Source organism: Serinus canaria, chromosome 8, assembly GCF_022539315.1.
Source record: "Serinus canaria isolate serCan28SL12 chromosome 8, serCan2020, whole genome shotgun sequence".
Taxonomy (NCBI): domain Eukaryota; kingdom Metazoa; phylum Chordata; class Aves; order Passeriformes; family Fringillidae; genus Serinus; species Serinus canaria.
Window position 1 is genome coordinate 4,132,517 of NC_066322.1, and position 22,411 is coordinate 4,154,927.

The 22,411-nt window shown below is 46.6% G+C and overlaps 1 protein-coding gene across 4 annotated transcripts; it reads left to right on the plus strand.

The window, feature by feature from the left end:
* The first annotated feature begins 2,931 nt into the window (after positions 1-2,931).
* Positions 2,932-20,922, plus strand: C8B (complement C8 beta chain). 4 transcript variants are annotated; one of them, XM_009088925.4, is made up of 12 exons: positions 2,933-3,125; positions 4,497-4,632; positions 5,669-5,810; positions 6,468-6,609; positions 8,630-8,762; positions 9,403-9,600; positions 10,910-11,150; positions 13,315-13,443; positions 14,136-14,299; positions 16,855-17,008; positions 18,897-18,965; positions 20,346-20,922. In XM_009088925.4, exons 1-12 carry the CDS (start codon positions 3,061-3,063, stop codon positions 20,495-20,497), a joined length of 1,725 nt encoding a protein of 574 aa, XP_009087173.3. In that variant the 5' UTR covers positions 2,933-3,060; the 3' UTR covers positions 20,498-20,922. The 4 variants fall into 4 exon arrangements, with proteins under 4 accessions (XP_030082545.2, XP_050833232.1, XP_050833231.1 ...); XM_030226685.2 differs by lacking the exon at positions 18,897-18,965 and having other exon boundaries at positions 2,932-3,125; XM_050977275.1 differs by lacking the exon at positions 9,403-9,600 and having other exon boundaries at positions 2,932-3,125.
* The last annotated feature ends 1,489 nt before the right edge of the window (positions 20,923-22,411 follow it).

The window sequence follows — 22,411 nt, forward strand, 5'->3', positions numbered from 1 at the left end:
TGTCAGAAGTGAGCTGTATTTGAAATGAGCAGAAGTCCCAATGATGTGAGATGTTGCATTTTTGTAAACTTTGTACTGATTATTCGACACACAGATGATGAGTACCTTGTGTTTTTTTCTTTTAAAAATGCTGTTTCTAGTTTGAAAACAAGTTTGTGTGTGTTGTCTTGAGGTCTGATGGAGAGGAGATGGAGACAAGGGATGGGGCATGGAGGGGTTTTCTTTGTTTGTCTTACCCTCTTCACAGGACTCTGCAGCTTTCAGAGTAGGTGAACCTGTGCCAGATTTGGCCTCAGTCTCAATAAGACATTCTTTTTAGTGGATCAAAAGCCAGAAGAGGAGAATTAAGTTCAGCAAGGTGAGTTTTTTATGTCCAGGGCCTTCCAGAGTCCAGCCTCACACCAGAAAATAATAGTTTTGGTGACAAAAAATGGTGATGCAGTGGGGTTTGTTGTAAAAATCTGGAAGTATTCTTTGGTTGTAAATTTTGCCATAATTTGCCACCTTATGCTCTTCACAATTAAAATTGGTGGGGAGCTTCCTTTTACCTTTGAACGAGTTTTTCCACAGAAGGAAACACGTTCTGAGTTCTGAAGCAGGGAATAAAACAGTTTTCTCAGAGGAAAAAAAGCAGCTTTTTGAAAAGAGCACTGATAGTTCTGTAAAGAGCTGCTTGCTGGCTCTGGTCTGATCTTCCTTTCAGCTCTGATGTTTTTCAGTTTTTCTTTCAGCAGGAAACAGCCATTTCTGTTTGGTGAAACTGTAGAGGAATTATTTAGAGGGAGCAAAGGCTCCCACACTTGGGACATGAACTCTGCAATGGATGTGTTGCACTTGCAGGCTCCATTTTCATGGTGGGCATTTAGAGAGATGGTTTGGGACTTCAGCTCACCAGAAAGCCACAGCCACCAAAGGAGAAGGAGCAGCAATGGAGAAGAGAACAACAATGGAAAAGAGGCAAAACTCCCCCTGATCCATGGACCCAAGGAAGCAGAAAATCATCTGTGCTTGCTGTCATAAATTTCATGTGTTAGACCTACCTCTAATTAAATCAGGTTGTACATTATGTGTAAAACCTGATGGTGCTTTTTAGTTCTCTCTGACAAATGTGTTGAGCTGTAGGAAATTCTGTCTCCTGGGTCCCTGCTCCTGTTTCAGCCTCACTTCTGGTAATTCACCACTCCTGCTGCAAGTTTATTCAGCACTGAGATGTGTGTGGGGAGAGGCAGCAAAACAAAGACAAGCAGCAGAGAGAAGCTTGAAAATTCCACATGCTGGGATCACTGTCATGGTTTGAAGTTGTATCTAGAGGGTGCTCTGTGTTTATAATCTTGGTTTATCTTTTACTGATGTTGAAATATTGGATGTGTGCTGCATTTCCCAGCCAGGGAAGGTCCTGTGGATGGAGAGGTCTTTCTGTAAGTGGGTTTTTTTTTCATTTTGTTTTCTTTTTTGTCATGGACAAATGATTAACAACTGAATCAATTGTGCCAGAGGTTGAGCAAGCTGTATCACACAAGCACATCTTGGGTTCAGGCTGGGGCAAAGTCATTTGGAAGAAAAAAAAATCAGTCAAAAAAGGCAAACAGAAAGCTTTGCACAGCCTGAATCAGCTCCCCCAACAGTTTGTCCTCAATGTCTAGAGGGCAGTTTTATCACTGTAACTCTGTTAACCCAGTAACTCTGGGTTAAAAAAGGGCTGCCTGAAATACAGTCTTTTATTTGGAGCAGATTCCTACAAGGATTCAGTTAATGTGTCTCTCTCTGTTAAATTGTTATCATCAGGCTGCCAAAACAGAAAGATGTCCCAGCCAGTTGCTGATTTTGCAGGGATGTGCCTCCACAGGAAGAATAATTTCATTTGTAAGGTAACTGTGGCACACTAAGGTGGAGCATTTGGCCAGGTAATGGCACTGAGGTTGTTGGGTTTGTTTGTTATTAGTGAACATGAATCATTTTATATATAGCCCCCATCATTGCCATACTGAGCAAATTAAAATGTGTTTACTCTTTGTATCACCAGGGCACTCAGACGTGTCCCAGGGTGAGAGATTGTGCTGCTAAAAGCCAGAGTTACACAACTCAGGCTCTGTCTTCTCAAAGACATTGTCCAGCTAGGGAATGGTGGGAAAACACAATGATACTCCTCATTTTGTGCAGGGAAACACCGATTCAGAGAACTCTGCTCACTCTAAGATGCTTGCTGTAGGCTAAGACTAAGAGGAAAATGAAAGGAAAGACTCTGGTGTCTCTGGAATCAAAAAGCTGCACCTGGAGGGAGAAGCAGCAGGATGTGGAGGCTCAACAGGCAACCAAAGACAAACTCTTCCAGGTTCTGTCTGATCTGCCTTTGAAAGCCCAACTGAACTGATTGATGGCCACCAGCCCAAGGTAAGTTCTCAGGCCAGTCAGGACCATTTGAGAGAGAGAATGACTCAGTGTAGCAGCAAGAAAACACCAAGACATTACATTTGATACCCTGACAGGTCCTGCTTTCCTGGGCTCAGGATTTTGAGGATGTGGAGCAGAGAGTCTCTGTGGCATGGCCCAACCAGGGCTGGGGCTCTTGTCCTCCCCAGCAGCAGGAGAGACAGGGAAGGCCACTCTGAGGGAAAAGGCTTTCCCTGAGGTGTGAAAGTAAGTGCTTATGCCTCGTGTCTGACCTTCCTCTGGAAGACAGACATGAAAAGCAGCAATAAATAAATGATTCTGCACTCTCTTCCTAGAAAGCCGACTTGAGTTTACTTATCACTTCCTTCTTGCCAAGACTCAAATATGTTTCATTTCTTGAAATATTCATTTCCCCCATCCCTTGAAAGGAGCATTACAAAGGAAGGTGCAGATTGCTCCCAGGCAGAGCTTTGCTCTCCTCGGGAAAGCCGTGTGCTAACCACTGCAGCGTTTACCTTGTGAGCCTGCCAGGTGCTGGGTCATCTGCTGTTTGCAGGGGGGCAGAGCAGCTCTGCAGTTCCTCTTTTTGTGCTTGAACCCTGTTCAAGCCCCCACAGCAGGCAGGGTGGGTTGTTGGTGGTGTGGGACCTGCAGCAGTACCTCGGAGCGATGAGCATCCAACTGCTGCTGCTGCTCTGTGCCGTGCTGGGCACCCACACTGCTCATGGCTCTGGGTGAGTGAGAGCTTCTGGAGGCACATGCAGGGGGTGGCAGGAGAAACCACCAGGATCAGCACAGGCTTGGGTGTTGTAGGGGCTGTAGTTGCTGTCGTGAGTGATTTCTGAGTCTCTAATGAATGGCAAAAGGCGGCGTTTGGAAGTGGCGGAGGGCGGCGGCGTTTCTGCCTTCAGAGGAGCAGTCCTGGGGATGAATTGGAGCTGACAAATTGCCACGCTCGTGTTGTAACGTGGAATTGGTTGAACATGCAGCCTCCTTCCGTGCTGGCTGCCCCTCAGAGGGCTGGGCACACAGGGGGTGGCTCTTCAAGTGCAGGAGTGGTGAGAATGTGGCTGAGAGCCGTTCCTTTCTCTGCTGGTGTAATAGATGTTGCTGCTTCAGAGAACTGCATCTTGTAATCTTTCCAATCTAACTATATTTTTGCACTGTTCTCTGAACTTTGAGCTTTGATTTCATGCCTCAGCAAGCTGATGAGGTTTTGTAATTCCTTTATTCAGTGTGATTTTTAATATGCTCTAATGGGAACCCCATGCCAGGCAGTAAATCATACTTAAAGCTTCAGCTGATGCTGTTCCTTGGCAGGGTGGAAGAATTGGGAACATCACTGTGGTAGTTTCCTTGTCAAACTGGGTATGAAAAGAAACTAATTGTCAACATTTTACTAAAGCTCCCCACTTGAAGAAGGTGCAACAAGAGAGCATTTGTCTGGGACAAGGATTTAATCAGAAATCCTGAATCCACCAAAATAGGAGGAAGCATTTTGACTGTGGTATGGTGGAAACCTTGGAGACAGCTGTCACATGAGGGTGGCTGGGCTGAGCAGTAAGGGCTCACACTTGGGGTTCAGGTTCTTTACTGGGTTGAAAGGGATTAATGGGTTAATGACCATGAACTGAGAGTAGAGTCTAAGACCAGTGCCTTTGGCCAGCTTGGGGGAAAATGGGCTGCTGGGCAAAGAGAGGCACTTAAGCCTGGTTTTGAGAAATGGTGAGTGCGTGCCAGGCCTTTTCTTGGGACTGATGTTCATCATGGAGGTGTGTGACCTTGGAGCCACGGAGTGAGGGCAGCAGCTGGTGCTGAAGGTTTTACTGCTTGCACAGCCTGAGGTGAAGCCCAGATTGGTGGACCATAGGTTTAGTTTCCCATGCAGGCACTGGAGAGTGGATCAGGTTTTTACAGAATGAGGGCCAGTGGAATGAATGCCATCGGGATGAGGACTGGAATCCAGAGGTTGCATGCAAGGTGTGGTGAGATCTAACAAGTGTTAGTTCTCCTTGGTGTGAGGTTTCACACAGGCCTAGGCTGAGGGGCCAGGTCCTCAGAGCTCACAGTTTCACAGCCTGAAGCTCTCATGTTGTTGGACACAGTGGCCAGGAGTCCCCGAGCCCCAGAGTGGCCAGGGGCAGGCACGCCCGCTCCGCGAGTATCCCGCCTCAGCCCCGCGACTGCATCCTCTCCTCCTGGTCCTCCTGGAGCAAGTGTGACCCCTGCCAGAAGAAAAGGGTGAGTGTCTGTGCCCTGGGGACCACTGAGAAACCAGGAGGTGGGACCTCCTTGAGTTGTGTCCTTTTTGTCCATGGGGTTGGGCAAACTGAGGGGGGCTGATGAGGAAAGCCCTGTACAGGTGAGACCGTAGGTTTTCCTTTCAGGTGGCTTTTAGCTCTTCAGCTCACCAACCCCAGTAATTCCAATGCTTTCCAGGGTGCCTCACTGTCCTGAGAAGGTGTAAGGCCAGGCTTTGCAGGGACTTACAAACACAGTTCTTACTTTCCATCATCAGTGCAAGGCACCTTCCCCACTAATGGTGCCCTGTGGGACCTGGAGACACTCGGTGCCTCTCAGGATTAAGATGCTTTTTCCTTGTCAGCCAGCCAGCATTTTCCACCCGAGAAGCCCCATCAAATGAAAGTAATGATCCCAACAGCGTGAAGAGCAAAATCCCCGTTGCTAGAGAGACCTCTGCTAACAAGTTGGAGAAGCTGTTCCCAGGCTTATAACCAGTGATGGGAGTTGGGGGGAGAGTGAAGCTTCGTATCAGAGTTAATCTCAGAAGCCAGGGAAAAAAGGAGGGACAACATATTGGATGGAGTAATTGACTGCTTCACAGCAGTGTTGTGGGCGGAAAAAAGTCCCTAATGATACAGAGGGGCAAGTAAATACACTGACAGAAAATAACAAGGGATGTCGTTACCAGCACTAATTGAAAGAGAGGAGATGGGACTGGATCCTTCCTTACTCTTGCAAAGTCCCACACTGCACTGTCAGGCTCATTTAAACAAACTGTCAAAGAAAAGCAAACTTTCCTTCATCCCTCCCAATCCTCAACCCTTCCTCAGTAAAATTAAAACTGTCGCAGATCAGAAACCTTTGAAAAGAGGCAAATAACAACTTCACACTTGTGTGCTGACACTTTTCTCTTTTAATGTGACAGAGCGCGCTTAGATCAGATCCCGGCGACACAAAGTTTGTTTTTCAACCAGAGAAGCATAAAATTCACCATTTCTGTGCACTTGAGTCAATATTTTTTACTTCATCACAGTACAGATTTGCCCGCCTGGAACAGCCCTCTCAGTTCAGTGGAGATCCCTGTGATGGCTCTGACAGGGAAGCTGAGGAGTGTGTCACAAACAGCCCTTGCAGGAGCAGAGCTCGCTGTGATGGGTTTGTCTGTGCAGTTACAGGTAAGGATCTGCTCAGGTATCACTTCTGATGCCACTGTGCTGAACTTTGGGCTTCTACAGGAGTTTGCTGGGGCAGAGGGATGCCAGGAACTGACCTGGCTCCTTCCGTGCTTGTGTTTGTGTCAGTGAGTGTTAGCCATCTTTGGAACCTCCCAGCAGGAAATTGTAACCTGGTTATGTCAGCAAAATCTGTAGCACAAGGGACAGCAAGAGGAGCTCAGCACATGAGATGGGGCAAAGGAAAAGCCTCTGCTCTGCATCTTCCAGTGTTTTGGTGAGACTGAAAACACTCAGTAATTGTGGGCATGGGGAGAGAGAAAGAAAACAATTCCATATACAAGGCCTGCTGAAACAGCATGTTTCCTCTCTCAAAATAAAAAAATCACCAAAAACATTCGGTACTTTTTTTATACTTTTAATAATTGTGCCTAAGATGAACAAGGAAGTTTAAGATTGAAACTGAGCAGATGGAATTTGGAGATCCGTGCAGATAGAGAAGGATTTATTTTTTTTCCAGCTAGATTTATTTCCAGCTAGATTTATTTTTTTCCAGCTAGAACCATTCATTCCAGGATTTTTTTTGTTTTGCTCCTGGACTCCACGTCAGGGAGTGTGATCACAGATTGTTTCCTGGGTGACTTTCCCCTTCCATCCTAGGTAGGTGCATTGCACGGAGGCTGCTCTGCAATGGGGATGACGACTGTGGGGACCAATCAGATGAGAAAAACTGCAAAAAAGTGTTCAGGAAATGTGACCAGAAGATGGAAGAGTACTGGGGAATAGAGAACCTGGCAAAAGGGTAAGGCTGTGACTTCGGTGAGATGCTCTCTTACTTAGGGCTGAGCATGATCTAGGGTGGCTTCAGACAAACCCTGAACAGAGGAAAGCTGGAGCTGTATCCAGGAGTGAGCTGGGATCCAGGAACCTGATCCAAAGCCTGGGGGACATTGACCTCTTGGAGCAAGTCCAGAGAAGGTCACCAGGTTGGTGAGAGAGATGGAGCAGCTCTGCTAAGAGGGAAGGCTGAGGGAATTGGGGTTGGTCAGCCTGGAGAAGAGAAGGCTCTGGGGTGACCCCATTGCAGCCTTTCACCTGAAGGAGGGAACAGAGATGGAGAGAGGTGATTTACAAGGGCCTGGAGGGACAGGACAAGGGGGAATGGCTTCCCATTGCCAGAGAACAGGGTTAGATGGGGTATTGGGAATAAATTCACTCCTGTGAGAGTGGTGAGGCCCTGGCACAGGGGGCCCAGAGAAGCTGTGGCTGCCCCTGGATCCCTGGAAGTGTCCAAGGCCAGGCTGGACATGGCTTGGAGCAGCCTGGGATAGTGAGAGGTGTCTCTGCCCATGTCAGAGGTTGGGACTAAATGTCCTTAAAAGGTCCCTCCTAACCCAAATCATTCCATTAATCCTTGGGTTTGTATTCTTACACCCTGTACTGGTTTGGTGGGGAGGGGAAAAGCTGTTCAAATTCTTTTGATTTCTTCCATGACATTGAGAGGTGGTGGAAGTTTTGTGCTTTCTATGAGCAGGGTAGGGTAAACCTGCATATTAGCAGCTCTGTGGGGATTAAAATCTGAGTCTGAATTGATTCAGCCTTTGCAGGCTAAGATTGTGACAACTTTCTATAAGATCAGACTGTGTGAAAAGACGGGTTTTTTTTTCTTACTCTGCAGGGAAAAAATTGCTTTTTACATTAAAAAAAAGAAAAAGGAAAATCATATTGCAAGAAAAAAACAATTTTCTCATTATTCTCTGGAGATATGGCTTCTGCACATGTCATTGCTAATGCTTTGTACTTCTGAGTTTAATCAAAATTAAAAATAATGTTGGACAATTATAGGAACATGCTTCTCATCTCTTTGAAGCTACAATTGCTCAGTAATTTGCTTTTAGTGGACTTCCCTTTTTTCCCAGATTGTTCTAAAATTAGAGTTATTTTTTTACAGCTTCAGTGTCATTATCATGCAAGCCTCTCTCCCCAAATTTAGGAGAGGCAGATCCAACAGAGTCCTGGAGTGCTGATGGTTTTTTGTGGGGTTTTTTTTGATGAAGTTTCACTCCAGCAGCAGCAATAGGAAAAGCCAGTGATGGGGTTTAATCTCCTCATCTCCACAAACTGCAGTGCTGCATCCTTTCTAAGAGCAGATAAGGTTTCTGTCCATCATCCACTGAAATCAAAGGAAAACTGCCTGTGCTTTCAAGGATTACTTGAGCTGTTGCTTGAGTGCCTCTTTTCTTGTTCCCCAACAATTTTTACTGTGATCTGCTGACCTCTGGTTGCCCCTGGGCCAACCTGGCAAAGATTTTGGCTGATAAACCAGAATGAAGAAGTGGGAATTAAAAATCAGTCTGGGTTGATGGCATGGATTAGCAAAGCTGCCTTTGAAGGTTCTGATGGGTGCTGTGGATATTTGGGGGTGCTCAGGGTGAGCAGCCTGGTGGAGTGAGGGTTTGGCTGATCCAGTTTGTTCTGCTCTTCCTGGAGAGTTCCAGTAAAGGCCACGAAGCTGCCAGTGCTGGTGGCAGTAACACTGGTGTCATCCACAGCTGGGGGATGAAAATTGTGATTTATATTCAGCAAGTGTCAAAATTCAACTCTGTCTTTTGCTTTCTTATTAGTCAGGTCCTTCTGCAGCACCTGGGCTGGTTGGACAGTGAAAGAGGCCAAGCTTTCTTTTGGGGTTTCAGAATAAAGAAGTGTGAAACAAAGAGCTGTGGCCAAACAAAACAATCTTTTGCCTCTCTCAGCCAAGACATTCAGTGTTTAGCTCTGAATTGCTGGTACCATAAAACATTGCTGTTCTGCTTCACCTGCAGGTTGAATATCTTCACAAACAGCTTGGAGGGGCTGGTCCTAGATCACAGGTACTATGCTGGGGGATGCTCTCCCCATTACATCAGAGACACCAGGTTCAGGAAGCCCTACAACGTGGAAAGCTACACACCAGAGGTGCGTGCCAGATGTGCCTGCAAAGAAACCTACACACACATATTCCAGTGGGTTTAGTTCCCAAAGCTTATTGCTGGATCAGTTTGTAAAAAAAAAAAAAAAAAAAAATCACAAAATTCTTGGCACCCAGTAGGACCAGGCTGATTTTTACCCTATTCTAGAACATCCTCATGCCCCACCCACTCCACGGTGTTGAACAAACCACAAGCTTTGTGTGAAAACTTGTTCCTGTCATGCATCAAAGCTGTATTTCAAATATCATATATTCGACCTTAGTGCTTCTGATGGCATGATGGTTTTGAGTGCTGCCCACTAGGAAACCATTTCTTTTTAGAATTTGTACTTTAATTGATGCCTGTGTTTAAGATTTCACCTTCTTTGCATAAGATTGACGTATTAAGTGAAAGCCTGAGGACCTTGCAGTATGGAGGAGATGGGAGCTTTCCTGCTGCTGTAAAATCAAGCATTCTTGAAGTACCTGTGTTAATAATAATAGTGCTTTGCAATTATACAAGGCTTTTCATCTTCAAAGTGCAAGCATTAATTCACAAGTATATTTGTGTCTGCATTCCTTCCCCACGCTTCAGGTGTACAATCCCTGTGCAGGAAATGAGATGTGTTGTTTTTCCTTTCTGTTTAGACCAAAGGCAAATATGAATTTACAATGACTGAATATGACTCCTACTCAAATTATGAAAGCACTGTCCTGAAGGCAAAAGCCACGCAGTCAAGCTTCAGTGTCGGTATAAAAATACCAAAAGTGTTTGAACTTGGTTACAATTCAAATGACATGAGGTTCAAGAAGTTCATGCAGAGGATGAAAAGATTTTCTTCAAGTGTAAGCACTGCTCCACTTAATTCCCTGTTAATGTTTTCCTTGTAAGTGTGTGTGTGTTGGTTTGAGGCTCCTCCTCAGGCCAGCAGCCAGGACTGGGATAAATCCCCAACTGGATTCTGCCATTTGTTCAAGTCTTGACTACCCCCTCAGTGCCTTCCTTTGTGTTTGCAGCATCCAGGAGCTTTTCCATTCAGTTCTCAGCCAGGATCTGGGCTGCTTGGCCTTTGAAATCAGCCACAACTTGTGGAGAGGACTCAGTGGTGCTTGAGGGTCTCTTCCAGCTGTGGAAATTCTCTGATTCTCAGTGTGGTCTGTCCACTGCCCTGCTGGGCATCCACCTTTGAATGCTTGTAGTGAAAAATTGGAACTGAAAAGCCTGTTCAGCTTGAATCTGTAACTCCTATGACTGCCATCATTTGATTTTTTTTTTATTTGTTATTGCCATAAACAAAGGCAGCTCATATCAGTGGTGTAATAGTGTCACCAATCTGTGTCTCCTTTCAGTGTAAAATGTACTCAGGAATGGCAAAGTATTCCTTGCATTTGCTTCCTGCAAAATGGAATTTCTCACAACAAGATCAGAGGCTGATGAGAAGCATTTGCAACAGATACCCATAAAGAAACCAAATATTAAGTCCTGATTTTATTATTTAAGCTGCAGCATTCTATACTGACCCTTCCCTGATGTGCTTGTCCTGCTGGCCCAGACAACTGAGCACTAAATCCTTTGAACATAATGGAAGACATTTTCTCTTCCAGACTTTGATGCCAGAGAGGGGAGAGAAAAAAAATATCCATGTTTACATATCTACCCAGAGCCATATAAATATGTGTATGTGAGAGAGAGAGAGTGTTTGTGTTTTCTTTCCTTTCAGTTTTGATAAGTCTGTGAAATATAAATCTGGCTCTGCCAGGGAATGACCATTTCCCATAGAAATCATGATTTCAGATATGAGAATTTTTCAGGAGGGAGCTTGTGAGAGATGAAGTTTCATGAGGGGTAAAGCAGTCCTGCAGGGTGCTGAGGTGTCCTTGCATTCTGGATGTGCCACAGCAGAACCTGGGCCCTGCCTTTTCCTGTGTCCCACTCGTGGCCTGACTCTCAGGAGCTCTTACTACTAAAAGTTTTGCTTTTGCAAAAAACAGGAGATTTTTTTAGGAGATGAAAAATAGCTTGGAGATTTCCAGTTGGAAACTGTGAAATCAATAAATCCTGAGCAGTGCTGATGGTTTAACCGCAAATAACAAATTCCATTGTCCTGAAAACGACCTCCCTCACTGCTCCTGGGCTCTCCTGCCTTTCCTGCAGTCCAGCAAGTTCCTCCACGCCCGTGCTGAGCTGGCTGTTGGTGTTTACAAGCTGAAGCCCCGGGCCCTGATGCTGCACCACGAGTTTGCGCGGCGGCTGCGGCGGCTCCCCGCCGAGTACAGCTACGGGGAGTACCGGGAGCTGCTCCGGGACTTTGGGACACACTTCATCCAGGAGGCCACCCTTGGGGGCATCTATGAGTACACCTTGGTCATGAACGGCCACGAGCTCCAGAAGGCAGGTATGTGCAGCTGATGGTGGGGAAGGAGCTTTGGAGCCTCCTGGAGCCAGGTGTCGTGAGCTCTTGGAGGTTTGTTTCACACCCAGGATAGCTCAGCTACCCTTGGAGGCAGAAAATCAGCAGGATGGCTTCTGTTGCAGTGCTGGAAACAAAAAGGTTTATTAAAAGGCAAAAGAACAAAACTCTTTACAGAGGAAAAATCAATCCAGGTGCAAGAGGTTCTTGCTCTTGGTCAAACACCTCCCCAAAGCCATCAGTTTCTTTGTTCTCTTCTTTTTCTAGTAAATTGCCCACGCAGGACTTTTGGCTCCTGTCCAATTAGCTATCCTTAAGTTTGAGGTGAAGTCCCCCAGGCCTATGAGATGCCCTTTTCACCTAATTGAGGAGAGAAACTTCTGGGCTTCTTTCCTTTTTAAGGGGACGAAGGATAGTTTTGTCACTCTGACAACAGGAGACACATTCCTACACTTTGGGGCCAGATTTTGGGTGGGAAAACCTCTGAGCAGGCATACAAGGATGGCTCAGGTCTGAGAGGAACAGGGAGGTGATGGGAGAAGGGCTCAACAGCATCTCAAAGAAATCCTGCAGGAAATGTGGGAATAGAGGTGCTCCTTGGCAGTGAATAAAGAGGTTTTCAAATCATGGGCTGGGCTTAGTTCACAGAGCCCTGTGGCAAGCATTTTGGACAACACATTTTAGAGGCTGACAAGATGTTGAGATGAATGAGAATCGTGGATCTTAACACTTCTGTTAGCTTTGAAAAGCTTCACCCAAGTTTCTTTTTCCACTGCCTTTCAAATGGCAGTCTTGGAACACCTTTAGCCTGGAGAGCTTTTCCAGCATGTAGGAAACAGTAAATAATGTGCTGGGTGACTCCTGTGCCTGACATTGCTCCTGCTCTTTGGCCCTGGCTCCCTTTGTTGTGAGAAATGATGATTGCTGTGTAGGACAGAGCGAGCAGTGTGACATTAATCAATAGCTGCACTCTCAATTATTTATTCATTGGCAGGGGGGTGAGGAGCTGCCTCTGCTCTCTGTTTGCAGAGGCATTTACTGGGCTCTGCTCTGTGTAATACTCTGCTTGTTTGTCCTTCTGCTGTGTGGGAAGTTCCTTACCCTGGAGTCAGAGAGAGGGACAGAATCTAGATTCACATTTCAGGTATTCAGATTCTAACAGAGTTTCCCAATTTCTCAGCTGTTGCTGTGGGCCATGTTTGTTTGAACTAAAGTGTATTATTGTTTGCATCAAAATGCTCAGTGTCTGCTGCCAGATCAGCATCCTGCAGCAATAACAATGTTTTCACACAAGTGCTGAACTGGGCTGTAAGTTCTCTGTGAGTTCTCTTTTGTAGGTCCAGTCTGAGCATTCGGGTTTTCCCCTTCAAATCCCTCATTATATTTGTGCTGGAACTGAAATTTTCTATTGCAGATCTGGTATCCTACCCTGTGGGACATGGTTGGTACTTGCTGTGCTCTCACACAGAATCCAATCTGCCACATCTTAGAATTGTGGAATCCTTTAGGTTGGAAAAGCTCTCTAGGATCAGGGAGTCCAGCTGTTAACCCAGCACTGCCAAGGCCACCACTGAACCATGTCCCCAAGTGCCACCTCCACATGTCCCATGAATCCCTCTGGGGTTGGTGACTCCACCTTGCCCTGGGGAACCTCTTCCAGGGCTTGATAACCCTTTTGAAGAAATGTTTCCTGGTATCCAATCTGAATTTCCATGTAGCACTTAGTAAGGCTCTTCTGGCAGAAGAGAACTGGAGATGTGAGCTGGTAAAAGGAGGAAAAGCTATTTCATCTATTCCTCTTAAAAAACCTTAGCCTGGGGGTGGGGAGGGGTGGTGGGTAGTCTGTGCTTAGACATCCTCTGTTTTCCTACCCACTGCAGCTCTGCTTAACCAGCAGAGCTGGGTGGGTGACTAAAATCCTCCTCTTCCAGCATTTACCTCTCATTTTCACTTGGCTTTTGAGTTCTGTAAAATGTAGAGATTTCATTTCATATAGTTCTGTTAAGTAACAAAAAACCCCTAAAAAAATAACCTTCTTCATCATATCTTTCTTTTCTTTTCCTAAAGCAAAAATACTTACAAATCTCATTTTCTGTGTACGTGGACATAAAACATGAAATAATTGTATTAAAACTTTTTGTGCATTTAGGTTATTCTCTGAGAGATGTCCAGAAATGTGCACAGAAGGGCTTTAACATTGCTGTGAATCTTGATAAATTCTCTGTGGGGCTTGGAGTAGATTCAGCTGGCTGTAAAGCCCTTTTGAAAGAGATTGGAGGTAAGCACGAAACACTTGTGCCATTTCCTTTCTTTGTCAAAGTGAAAGGAAGGTTTTGTCATCTTGCCTGCCTGAAATATTTCCCCACTCCCTCACAGCCACTTTTGAGTCTGCTGGCTAACCCCAGCCTGGCTTAACAGAGGGGGAAATACCTCAGAGCTTGGGGTTTTTCCAAGATTTTCTTTGTAGAGAGGAAATATCTGCTCAGCCATCGCCCACCTGGCCAGCTCTGTGTTAAATATCAACCCCCACCTCCCAGCAGGGCAACCCAGCACGCCTCCTTTTGCATCCTGATGGGGGAAACAGGGAGATGATGGTGCTGTGGGAGCCTCTGGGGACGTGGGGAGCTGGGGGTGTGCACAGCAGGAATGTGCACCTGGGAATCCATGGGGGAGAACAGGGAATATTCCTGGCGGTGAGGAGCGTGGGGCTGTGGAAGGACCTGTGAGCTTGAAACCGTGGGGAAGGAATTTAGGGGAGGGATGCAGGGTGCAGGCTGGGGAATTCCTGCAGGGGAGCAGGAGGGACACAGGACACACTTTGCAGGACAGCAGGTGAGCAGCACCTCTGGCCCTTTTCCCTCCGGGTGGGACGGCTCCAGCATGGGAGCGGTTTTGGTGTCAGTGGTAACTGCAGCCCACAGTGGCACAGTGTGGGCACAGCTGGGCACTCCCCTGAGTGCATTTTTGCAGACAGCACTGCCAGGAAGCAGTTTGTGGAGGATTTCCAGGTGCTGGTCCGTGGAGGAGCAAGTGAAGACATCACCACCCTGGCCCACAAGGACCTGCCCACGGCCCAGCTCATGCAGCAGTGGGGAGATGCTGTGCAGTACAACCCTGAGATCATAAAGCTGAAGGTACTGCACCCTCCCCTTCCTCCAGCCCCAGCTGAGCTCCCTGGGGAACTCTGTGTTTAAATAAGCAGGATTTAGAGGGGGAAAAAAAAAAACCCAGGAATGACAGACTGTGGTGGGGTTTGTGGGTCCCCAGGATGAGGGAAGAGATGAGAATAGAATCTTGACTCCCATGTTTCAGAAGGTTGATTTATTATTTTATTAGATGATATGATATTATATTATAATTATATTACAAATGCTATACTAAAACTGTACTAAAGAAAGAGAAAGGAGATATCAGAAGGCTAGAAAGGAAAGAATAATAAAATCTTGTGACTGAACAGAGTCTGACACAGCTGGACCATGAGTGGTCAAGTAAAAACAATCTACAGTAAACCATCAAAGATGCACCTGTTAGTAAACCATCTCCAGACTGCATTCCACAGCCATCAAATTGTTATTGTTTACATTTCTTTTCTTAAGGTTCTCAGCTTCTCAAAAGAAAAATCCTAGTAAAAGGATTTTCATAAAATATGTCAGTGACAAGAGACCTTATTGTGCAGCTTCTCTAAGTGAGCGTTCAGAAATGCAAAGGTGGGATGCTTTAAAGGGGCTGTGGTTGGAAATACACAAAGTAAACAGCTTTAACCCTTTAGCTTGGCTGTGCAGATGTCATTTCTTGCTGCCTGCCAGGCAATTCAGACGATCATCTTCTGTTTTACCAATGTATAACTTACCAAAAGTTGCATCTGGCAGCAGGTATTTTATAAGGGCTTCCATTTTCCTTGATCTTTATCAGCTTCTGTGAGCACCAGTGACCATTCTTTGAGGTGCATTTTCATTGGGCATGCCTGGATGTTTGTGCAGATTAGCTGAACCTTAAAAACAGGAGTTGGGCTTTGAAGAGTCAAGGATTTTTGATCCCTGGAGAGTTTTAGAAATGCAAAAAAGCAAGAAGAAGTGTGCAGCAATTCTGCCTCATCATCTGTAATGTCAAAATGAGTGAATAGCACAAAGGTGCAAGAGAACATCCTTTTAAACAGGAGTTTGGAGTGGTAGAGGTGGAAGTTGACTTATAGTTGTTTTTCATTGTAAAATTTAATTTTAGGCAAAAAATCTTCACATTTGTAAAGGGAAAAAGAAAAGAGGAATTCTAAAAAGGTGAAGCAAGCAAAAATCAGCATTTTTGAAATACAACCAGTGCCCATCTGGCCCTTGCTGCAGCCCCTGAGGTGCTTTCCAGAAATGCACTGGGAGGTCTCAGGGCAGGAGACAAGAGAAATGCAGCCCTCTGCACCAAATCCCCCTCACAGAAAAGCCTCCCATGAGGAACTGAGGTGTTCTTTGTCTTGCCTGGCATCACTGACCAGGCTGCCCAGTGAAAAACCTCAGGCAGATGTAATTTGGATTTGGTATCTTCATTTCCATACCAATATCCCTGTGGGGCTGGAAGATCAAAAGCACCAGTGGAGTGTGACTAAATGTCAGCCCAAGAATGCTTAGTTAGGGAAAACTAAAGCAAATCAGTTCATAAATCATCTGCTGGAGGGACTTGGCAGGTCACTCTTAGTGTATTTCCTCATTTGTATGGTCTGAATTCAAAAGGCAAAGTATGGATCACAGATAATTGATGAAGAGTGGATGTACACCAGCAGGAAATGAGGATTTTTTTTTTTTTTAATTGGAACATTCTTTAGTTCTTGTGGTTGGAGCCTGTGTTGGCAGGAGGGTGATCTTTCATGCTTCCTGCGTGTGGGCTGCATGGCAGCGTCCCTGCAGTGAGGGTGGGAATTTGGGATGGATCCTCTGAAGGCACATGGAATTATCATCCCACAGGCAGCAATGGGTGACTGGCAGTATGGACACCCCACTTTAACTTTCCCTTGTTCTCAGGAGGAAAATAAGTGAGTGAGCAAAGTCTCCTTGGTCCTGCACGTTCACTGTGCTGTGCACATCCTTGTCTTCTCTCCCTGACCCCATCTGCAGATGGAGATCAAATCCTCTCCCTCCTGGAAGGCAATGAAACCCTTTTCTGGGCTCCATAAGGATAAAAACCTGCCTTGAAATGCAGGATTGAGAAGGTGGAAGTGCTGGTGTGAATCCCTGTGTCTGGTGCCTCTGGCTGTGCTGGGGGGCTGTAGGAGGGGATTTTTGTGGATGGTTTTTAGGGGATGCTTTCAAAATCAGAGTAAGAGCTCACTCAGAAAATGTAAGTCTGGGCAAATCTGATCTAAAAATGTCTGTACCAGAAAAATGGATCAGAAAGGATTTAATGAAACTCCTGTGCAACTTTGCCTGTTTCTTACCCAACAGGCTGGCTGCTGTATTTTGTTACAGTAAAAATTTTGTTGCTCCTCTGGTGTTTGAAACCAAGGGGAGCATCCCTGGGAGTGTTCCTGACATCGTGGCCTCACTGTTCACAAGATTTTAGCACGTTGCAATGGGAAGCCTGGAGTTTGTGCCACACAGCCTCCATTGCCCCCTCCAGCTGTGCCACCACCCAGCCTTGGGATGCTCATGGGAACTAAAGCATGGGAATTAACTGGGAATTAATGCAGCTTCTCCCCTCCCTTTAGGCAGAGCCACTGTATGAGCTGGTGACTCCCTCTGACTTGGCTGATTCCATGAAAATAAAGGAGAACCTGCGCCGGGCTCTGGATGAGTTCCAGCTGGAGAGCAGCTCCTGTCGCTGTGCTCCGTGCCATGGGAATGGCATCCCCTTCCTGAGAGGTACAGGGGGCTGCTCCTCTTTCCTGCCCTCTTGATTGAGTTCACAGGATTCACAGAATCACTGGGTTGGAAGAGATCTTCAAGATCATCGAGTCCAACCCAGCCCAACACCTCAGCCAGACCCTGGCACCCAGAGCCACATCCAGGCTTTGTTAAACACATCCAGGGATGGGGACTCCACCACCTCCCTGGGCAGAGCATTCCAGAACTTTATCTTTAATAAGATAAAGAATCTCAGAATTTATTATTTATTTTCCTTGGCACAGCTTGAGACTGTGTCCTCTGATCCTGTCAGTGCTGCCTGCTGAAAGAGCCCAACCCCACCTGAGCACAGCCACCTTTCAGGGGGATGTAGAGAGTCATAAGGAAATTAGTTGGGAATTTGTGGGGAGCCTGTGGCAAGCAAGTTGCTCTTTAGTTTTTCCTGTCGTTTCTTTATCAGGGAATTACTCTGTGTTTTCAAAGTTGCTGTGTTTGTAGATTCCTGGTAAGTGAAGACTGTAAAGCCAAGGGATGTGTCTTTGTCATGGGAGTGACCATTATCTGTATCAGTTTAAAGAAGAATTTGTTACTTCTCAGTTATGCATTTAAAAAAAAAATCCTTGACATCTTTAAGTCTCCTTGTTTTGATCCTCCTGCAGAAGTGACTACTGTCTCAGCATTAATTAGTGTTTGTAAAAGGGTTTTGAAGATGAAAAGCCCCATATAAGTGCCAAGCACAGTGATCACCACCACCACCTCCCCCTGTTTCTGATAGAAGCTGTCCTCCTCTGTAGGCAGGCTGTGATTTAAAAAATGAAGGGGAAAAATAAATTGAATGAAAACTGCTCTGCCTAAACAAGAGATATATGATGTGATGAGAGCCTCTAACAAAGGGACCATTTTGTCAAGTGCTTAATTCCAATCTGCATCTGCAAAAGTCCTGATGGGAATTGTTATCATCAAATTGTATCTAATGCAGAAATGATCACTTCAGGTACCAGCAGCTGATTGTAGCACTTCAAGCATTTGTCTCGTGGTGACCTTTGTTTAAATAACTTTGTAGGAGCTGAGTCCAGGTTAGTATTTCATTTAGGAGCTCCTCAGCAAAGGTTTTAAGTGACCATGTATTTTCCTGAGTGGGAACTCTTCCCCAGGTTCCCCAGGGATGCACATCCCTGGGCAGCCAGAGCTGGGATATTGGGCTTTTCCTCTGCCACAAAGCCAAGTTAGGATATTCCTGTCCTGGTGGCTCTTTCTTGATGCTGCAGTTGGTTCTTTATCACTTTAGCAAGAGTTCTCTCCACCTGCAGTGCTGTGTCCAGATCTGAGACCCCAAATACTAAAAGGAGCTGCTGGAATGAGTCCAGAGGAGGCCACAGGGAAGGCAGGATTAGATGAGATGTTGGGAAGGAATTCCTGGCTGTGAGAGTGGGGAGGCACAGGGTGCCCAGGGAAGCTGTGGTTGCCCCTGGATCCCTGGAAGTGTCCAAGGCCAGGCTGGATGGGGATTGGAGCCACCTGGGACAGTGGAAGGTGTCCCTGCCCTGGCAGGGGATGGGTTGAGCTTTAGGATCCCTCCCAACCTAAACCGTTCCAGGATTCTGTGACCTCTTTTGCAGAAGAGCAGGAGGACTCTGTGGTCCCCTGGCTTGTGGAATTGCAGCAGTGAGTCTGAGGCTGAGCTGCAGGGCAGGAACAAATGTCAGGGGAGGTGACAGTGGGTGCAGGGCAGCCACAGCTCCCCTGTTTATTGCTATTGATCCCTTCAGCACTGGAGAAAAATGATGCCATTTCACCCACTGTCCCTTGCTCCCAGAAGATGAAGTGCTGGGGAGGAGTGGATGCCTGCTGGGAAGTGTGGCTCCAGGTGTGTAATTCCCCCCATCTGTGCTGTGCTTGCTCTCAGGAGCAGAGTGTGAGTGCCTGTGTCCCCTCGGCGCCCGCGGCACCGCCTGTGAGATCAGCAGGAGCCAAGGTGAGAGGGGCCCAGGGGACAGCCCCAGCTGGGCCAGGGGTGCCCAGGGCTGGCAGCTGATGGATGGGGACTGGTGCCAGCCCTGGCTGGCCCCAGTCTGCCCAGCCCAGTGCACCCAGCTGGGCCCCTGCAATGGGGACAGATGAGTTTTCCCTGCCCTTTTCTGAATTGCTGTGCCCTCCTGAGGAGGTGGGTTAATTTTTGCATGTACATGCCTTGCAATTGGATCAAAATAGGAATTCCTGCCTAGTTCACAATCCCTGGAAAGCCTCAGGTCTCCTCCTTAGGAAACAGCTCTGTTTGCTAAGTTTTTCCCTTTGATAAAGCCAGCATGTTGCAAACTGTTCTCCCCCAGATATGCTACTGTACATTTCAATCTTAAAATCTTATTATTCTGTTTTGAAGCATTTATTAATGCTTCTTGGTCACTTTATGTCTCTGCTGTCTCCTGACTGATGTTCTTAACTCCTTCTAGTTTAGGATCATCTATGAATTTAATCATTTTGTTTACTTCTTCCAGCTCATTAATTTAGATGCTAAATAATACCAGATCTCAGGCAGCCAGAGCTCTGGCACCAACCCACAATTTGATGCATTGCATTTATCACTGGCTTTGTTTACAGCCTTACCCAGTACTCATTCTGCATGGCTGTGTCCAAACTGAGCCAGGCTGAAATGCCCTTTCAGCCAAGATTTCTCTCAACAGGGGGTCAATTTTTGGGTATTTCCAAGGCAGTCCATGGAGCCTTGAATGGTGGAGTCACTGACACCTTGCTTCAGTCTGTTTTTCACACTCATAGTCACATCCAAGCCTCCCAAAGCTCACGTCCATCCATTTGTCAACACTGTAACTTCATTTCTCGCTCCCATTTCCTCCTTTTATGTGTTGCCTCCGTGATTCTCAGTATTTTGAATTTATGTCACTCACATGCTCAGGGTCCAGAAGAATCAGTGTAATAGGAAAAGCAATGGAGGGAAAGCTGAATAGTCAAGCTGTTGTTCACTGAAGTGCTAACACTGCCCCTACCACCTCGAAATGTGGCTGAGACGAGTTTAGTTGGTCTGTTTCCTATCTAGGCTTGGACTAAGACAAAGAGAGAAACATCCTTCAAGCACATATAAAGCTAATTTCCTTTTTTCCCCCCTCCCCCTTTCATGTCTACCTGAAGTGTAGTTTGAACAAACACCACAAGTGCTGCACAGAGAATTAACATCTCTGAAACAATCCCTCACTGTTAATGACTCCAGAGTGCTGTTAGTGATGTGGACAGGGGCAGAGTCAAATTCAGATACAATTCATGGGAGCTGACAGCTCTTCCCATGGAAAGAGCTGCTTGTTTCTGGTGCTCCTTTCCAGCTTTGTTGTTGTTTCTTTTCCAGATGCTGCTGTCAATGGAGGCTGGGGGTGCTGGGCCAGCTGGTCCCCGTGTTCAGGAGGTCAGAGGACAAGAAGGAGACAGTGCAACAACCCTGCCCCCCAGAATGGTGGCTCCTCCTGCTCAGGGCCAGACTCTGAGACAGCTCCTTGCTAGGAGGAATCAGCAGGGACTCACACAAAGCTGATGGCCAGACTGCTTGGGAAGGCATCACCTCACTGGCTGTCTGAGCTGGGTCTGACCCAAATCAGAAACATTTCAGGAGCCACTGGGAGCTGGGAGGGTGCTAGGAGCCACACCTTTGGATGTGCAGTTGTCCCGTGGGATTGAATGTGCTTACTGACCTCAATATTTTGCCTTTTCCCCGTGTTTGTTGCAGTGGGCTAAATGAGACAAGCTTTATCTCTGTCTGCATTTGGTAGCTGCATGATTTCAAATTGTACTGTCTTGTTGTTGAAGGTTCCTTTGAGATAAGAAGAGACACTTTGATCTTACATGCAGCAGGGTGTGCACTGATGCACAGCTCCTGTGTCGTGTGGAGCAGAATCCAGCACATTAAAGCCTAAATCTCAGTGAGCACAGCAGTGTCTGATGTGACATTTAGAGCCACTGTGCCCCACTGCCCTGCTTTCCCAATTTATTGTTCTGTTCCCACTCCTGCCATGGGCAGGAACTCCTGCCACTAGCCCAGGTTGCTCCAAGCTCTGTCCAGCCTGGCCCTGGACACTTCCAGGAATCCAGGGACAGCCACAGCTTCTTTGGGACAAGTGGAAGAATTTGAAAAAGCTGCCTGCACATCCTCAAGGTCTTCTGCCCTTAGTAGCTGCGTTTGCCCCAGCCAAGCTCTGGCTCATGAGTCTGGTCTCATAAAATCCAGTATTCCAGCTGCTGCTGGATCCACCCAGGGTGGGACATCTGACTTGGAGAGAGCTCACTGTGAAAAGAGACAAACTGGTTTTGCCTTTTGTTACCATCCTTGGGGCTGTGCATCACAGTCCAGGTCTAACAACAGAGGAGCTTGGCAGCCCTGTGCACCATTTCGTGGGCCTGCATCCTTCCAGGGGCTTCCTCCTGCAGCTTGGCTGCTGGTAAATGATTTTTGCAAAGGCATTTGGTTGGGCTTGCTGTGAAATAACCAGCCACAGCTTTGCTCCAGGAGGCAATTCCACCAGTGCAAAGTTGTTCATGAGTGCTGTGAGTCTTCTAACATCTGCAAGGTCAAACTCTTCTTCTGAGGGGTTTTTTAGCAGAGCTGGTGAGGGTGGGCTGGCATCATCCCTTCCTCTCCTTTCAGACTGACGTTGTCTGAATGCAATTCCTGTGAGAGCAGCTCAGGCTCCCTGACACCTGAACAATGGAACATGCATTTAGTTGTAGCCCTCATGCCGCCTCCACACTTATCCACAGGGCTCCTGTGACAGCTGTAAGAAAGGCAGAGCACATTGCATATGTAAAACAAGAGGGCTCTGTGCTCATTATGGCCTTCATCATTTAGCTGCCAACCCAAAACATTTCCCTTTTCCACTGTGTAGCTGCAATACCTTTCCTGTGGTGGGAAATTTGCCAAGAAATTCCTTTTTTTGGGTCATGGTCAAAGAGGTCACTGCTTGTGTGAAGGAGGGTGTTCCTCCAGGCTTTTTGCAGTAGAAGCTCTGGAGGGGAGGACCCTGAGCATGGTTCACCTCTGAGGACACAAATGCAGTGGCATTGCCTTCCCTTCTGGAGAATCACTGCTGTAATCTGATTAAGGACATTTCTCAGATGAGTCAAGTGGCTTTTGTAAATTTACCCACCTTTCCTGATCATCAGGCTGGTTAAACACACAGCAGTGGTGCCTCTCTCCCCTGCAGTGGCAAGGACAGCCAAGTGCAGCAGCCTGACTTGGGACTGTTGTTCCCAAACCAGAACACAGATTTTTTGAAGTGGTGACAGTACCTGAGTTTGTGGTTTGTTTGGTTTTTGGGGTTTTTTTTTGGAGGAAGAGAGGAGAGGTTTGACAATCATCAAGATCATCAGGATAGTCTGACTGAAGTGTGGTTTCAGCAGTGGCTGAATATTCAGCCTGTGGGC

Coding starts and splice junctions, on each gene's coding strand:
- C8B (XM_009088925.4), top strand. CDS start 3,061: ATGAGCATCCAACTGCTGCTGCTGCTCTGTGCCGTGCTGGGCACCCAC. Junction 3,126..4,496: donor CACACTGCTCATGGCTCTGG/GTGAGTGAGAGC, acceptor TGTTGGACACAG/TGGCCAGGAGTCCCCGAGCC. Junction 18,966..20,345: donor TGAGATCAGCAGGAGCCAAG/GTGAGAGGGGCC, acceptor TTTCTTTTCCAG/ATGCTGCTGTCAATGGAGGC.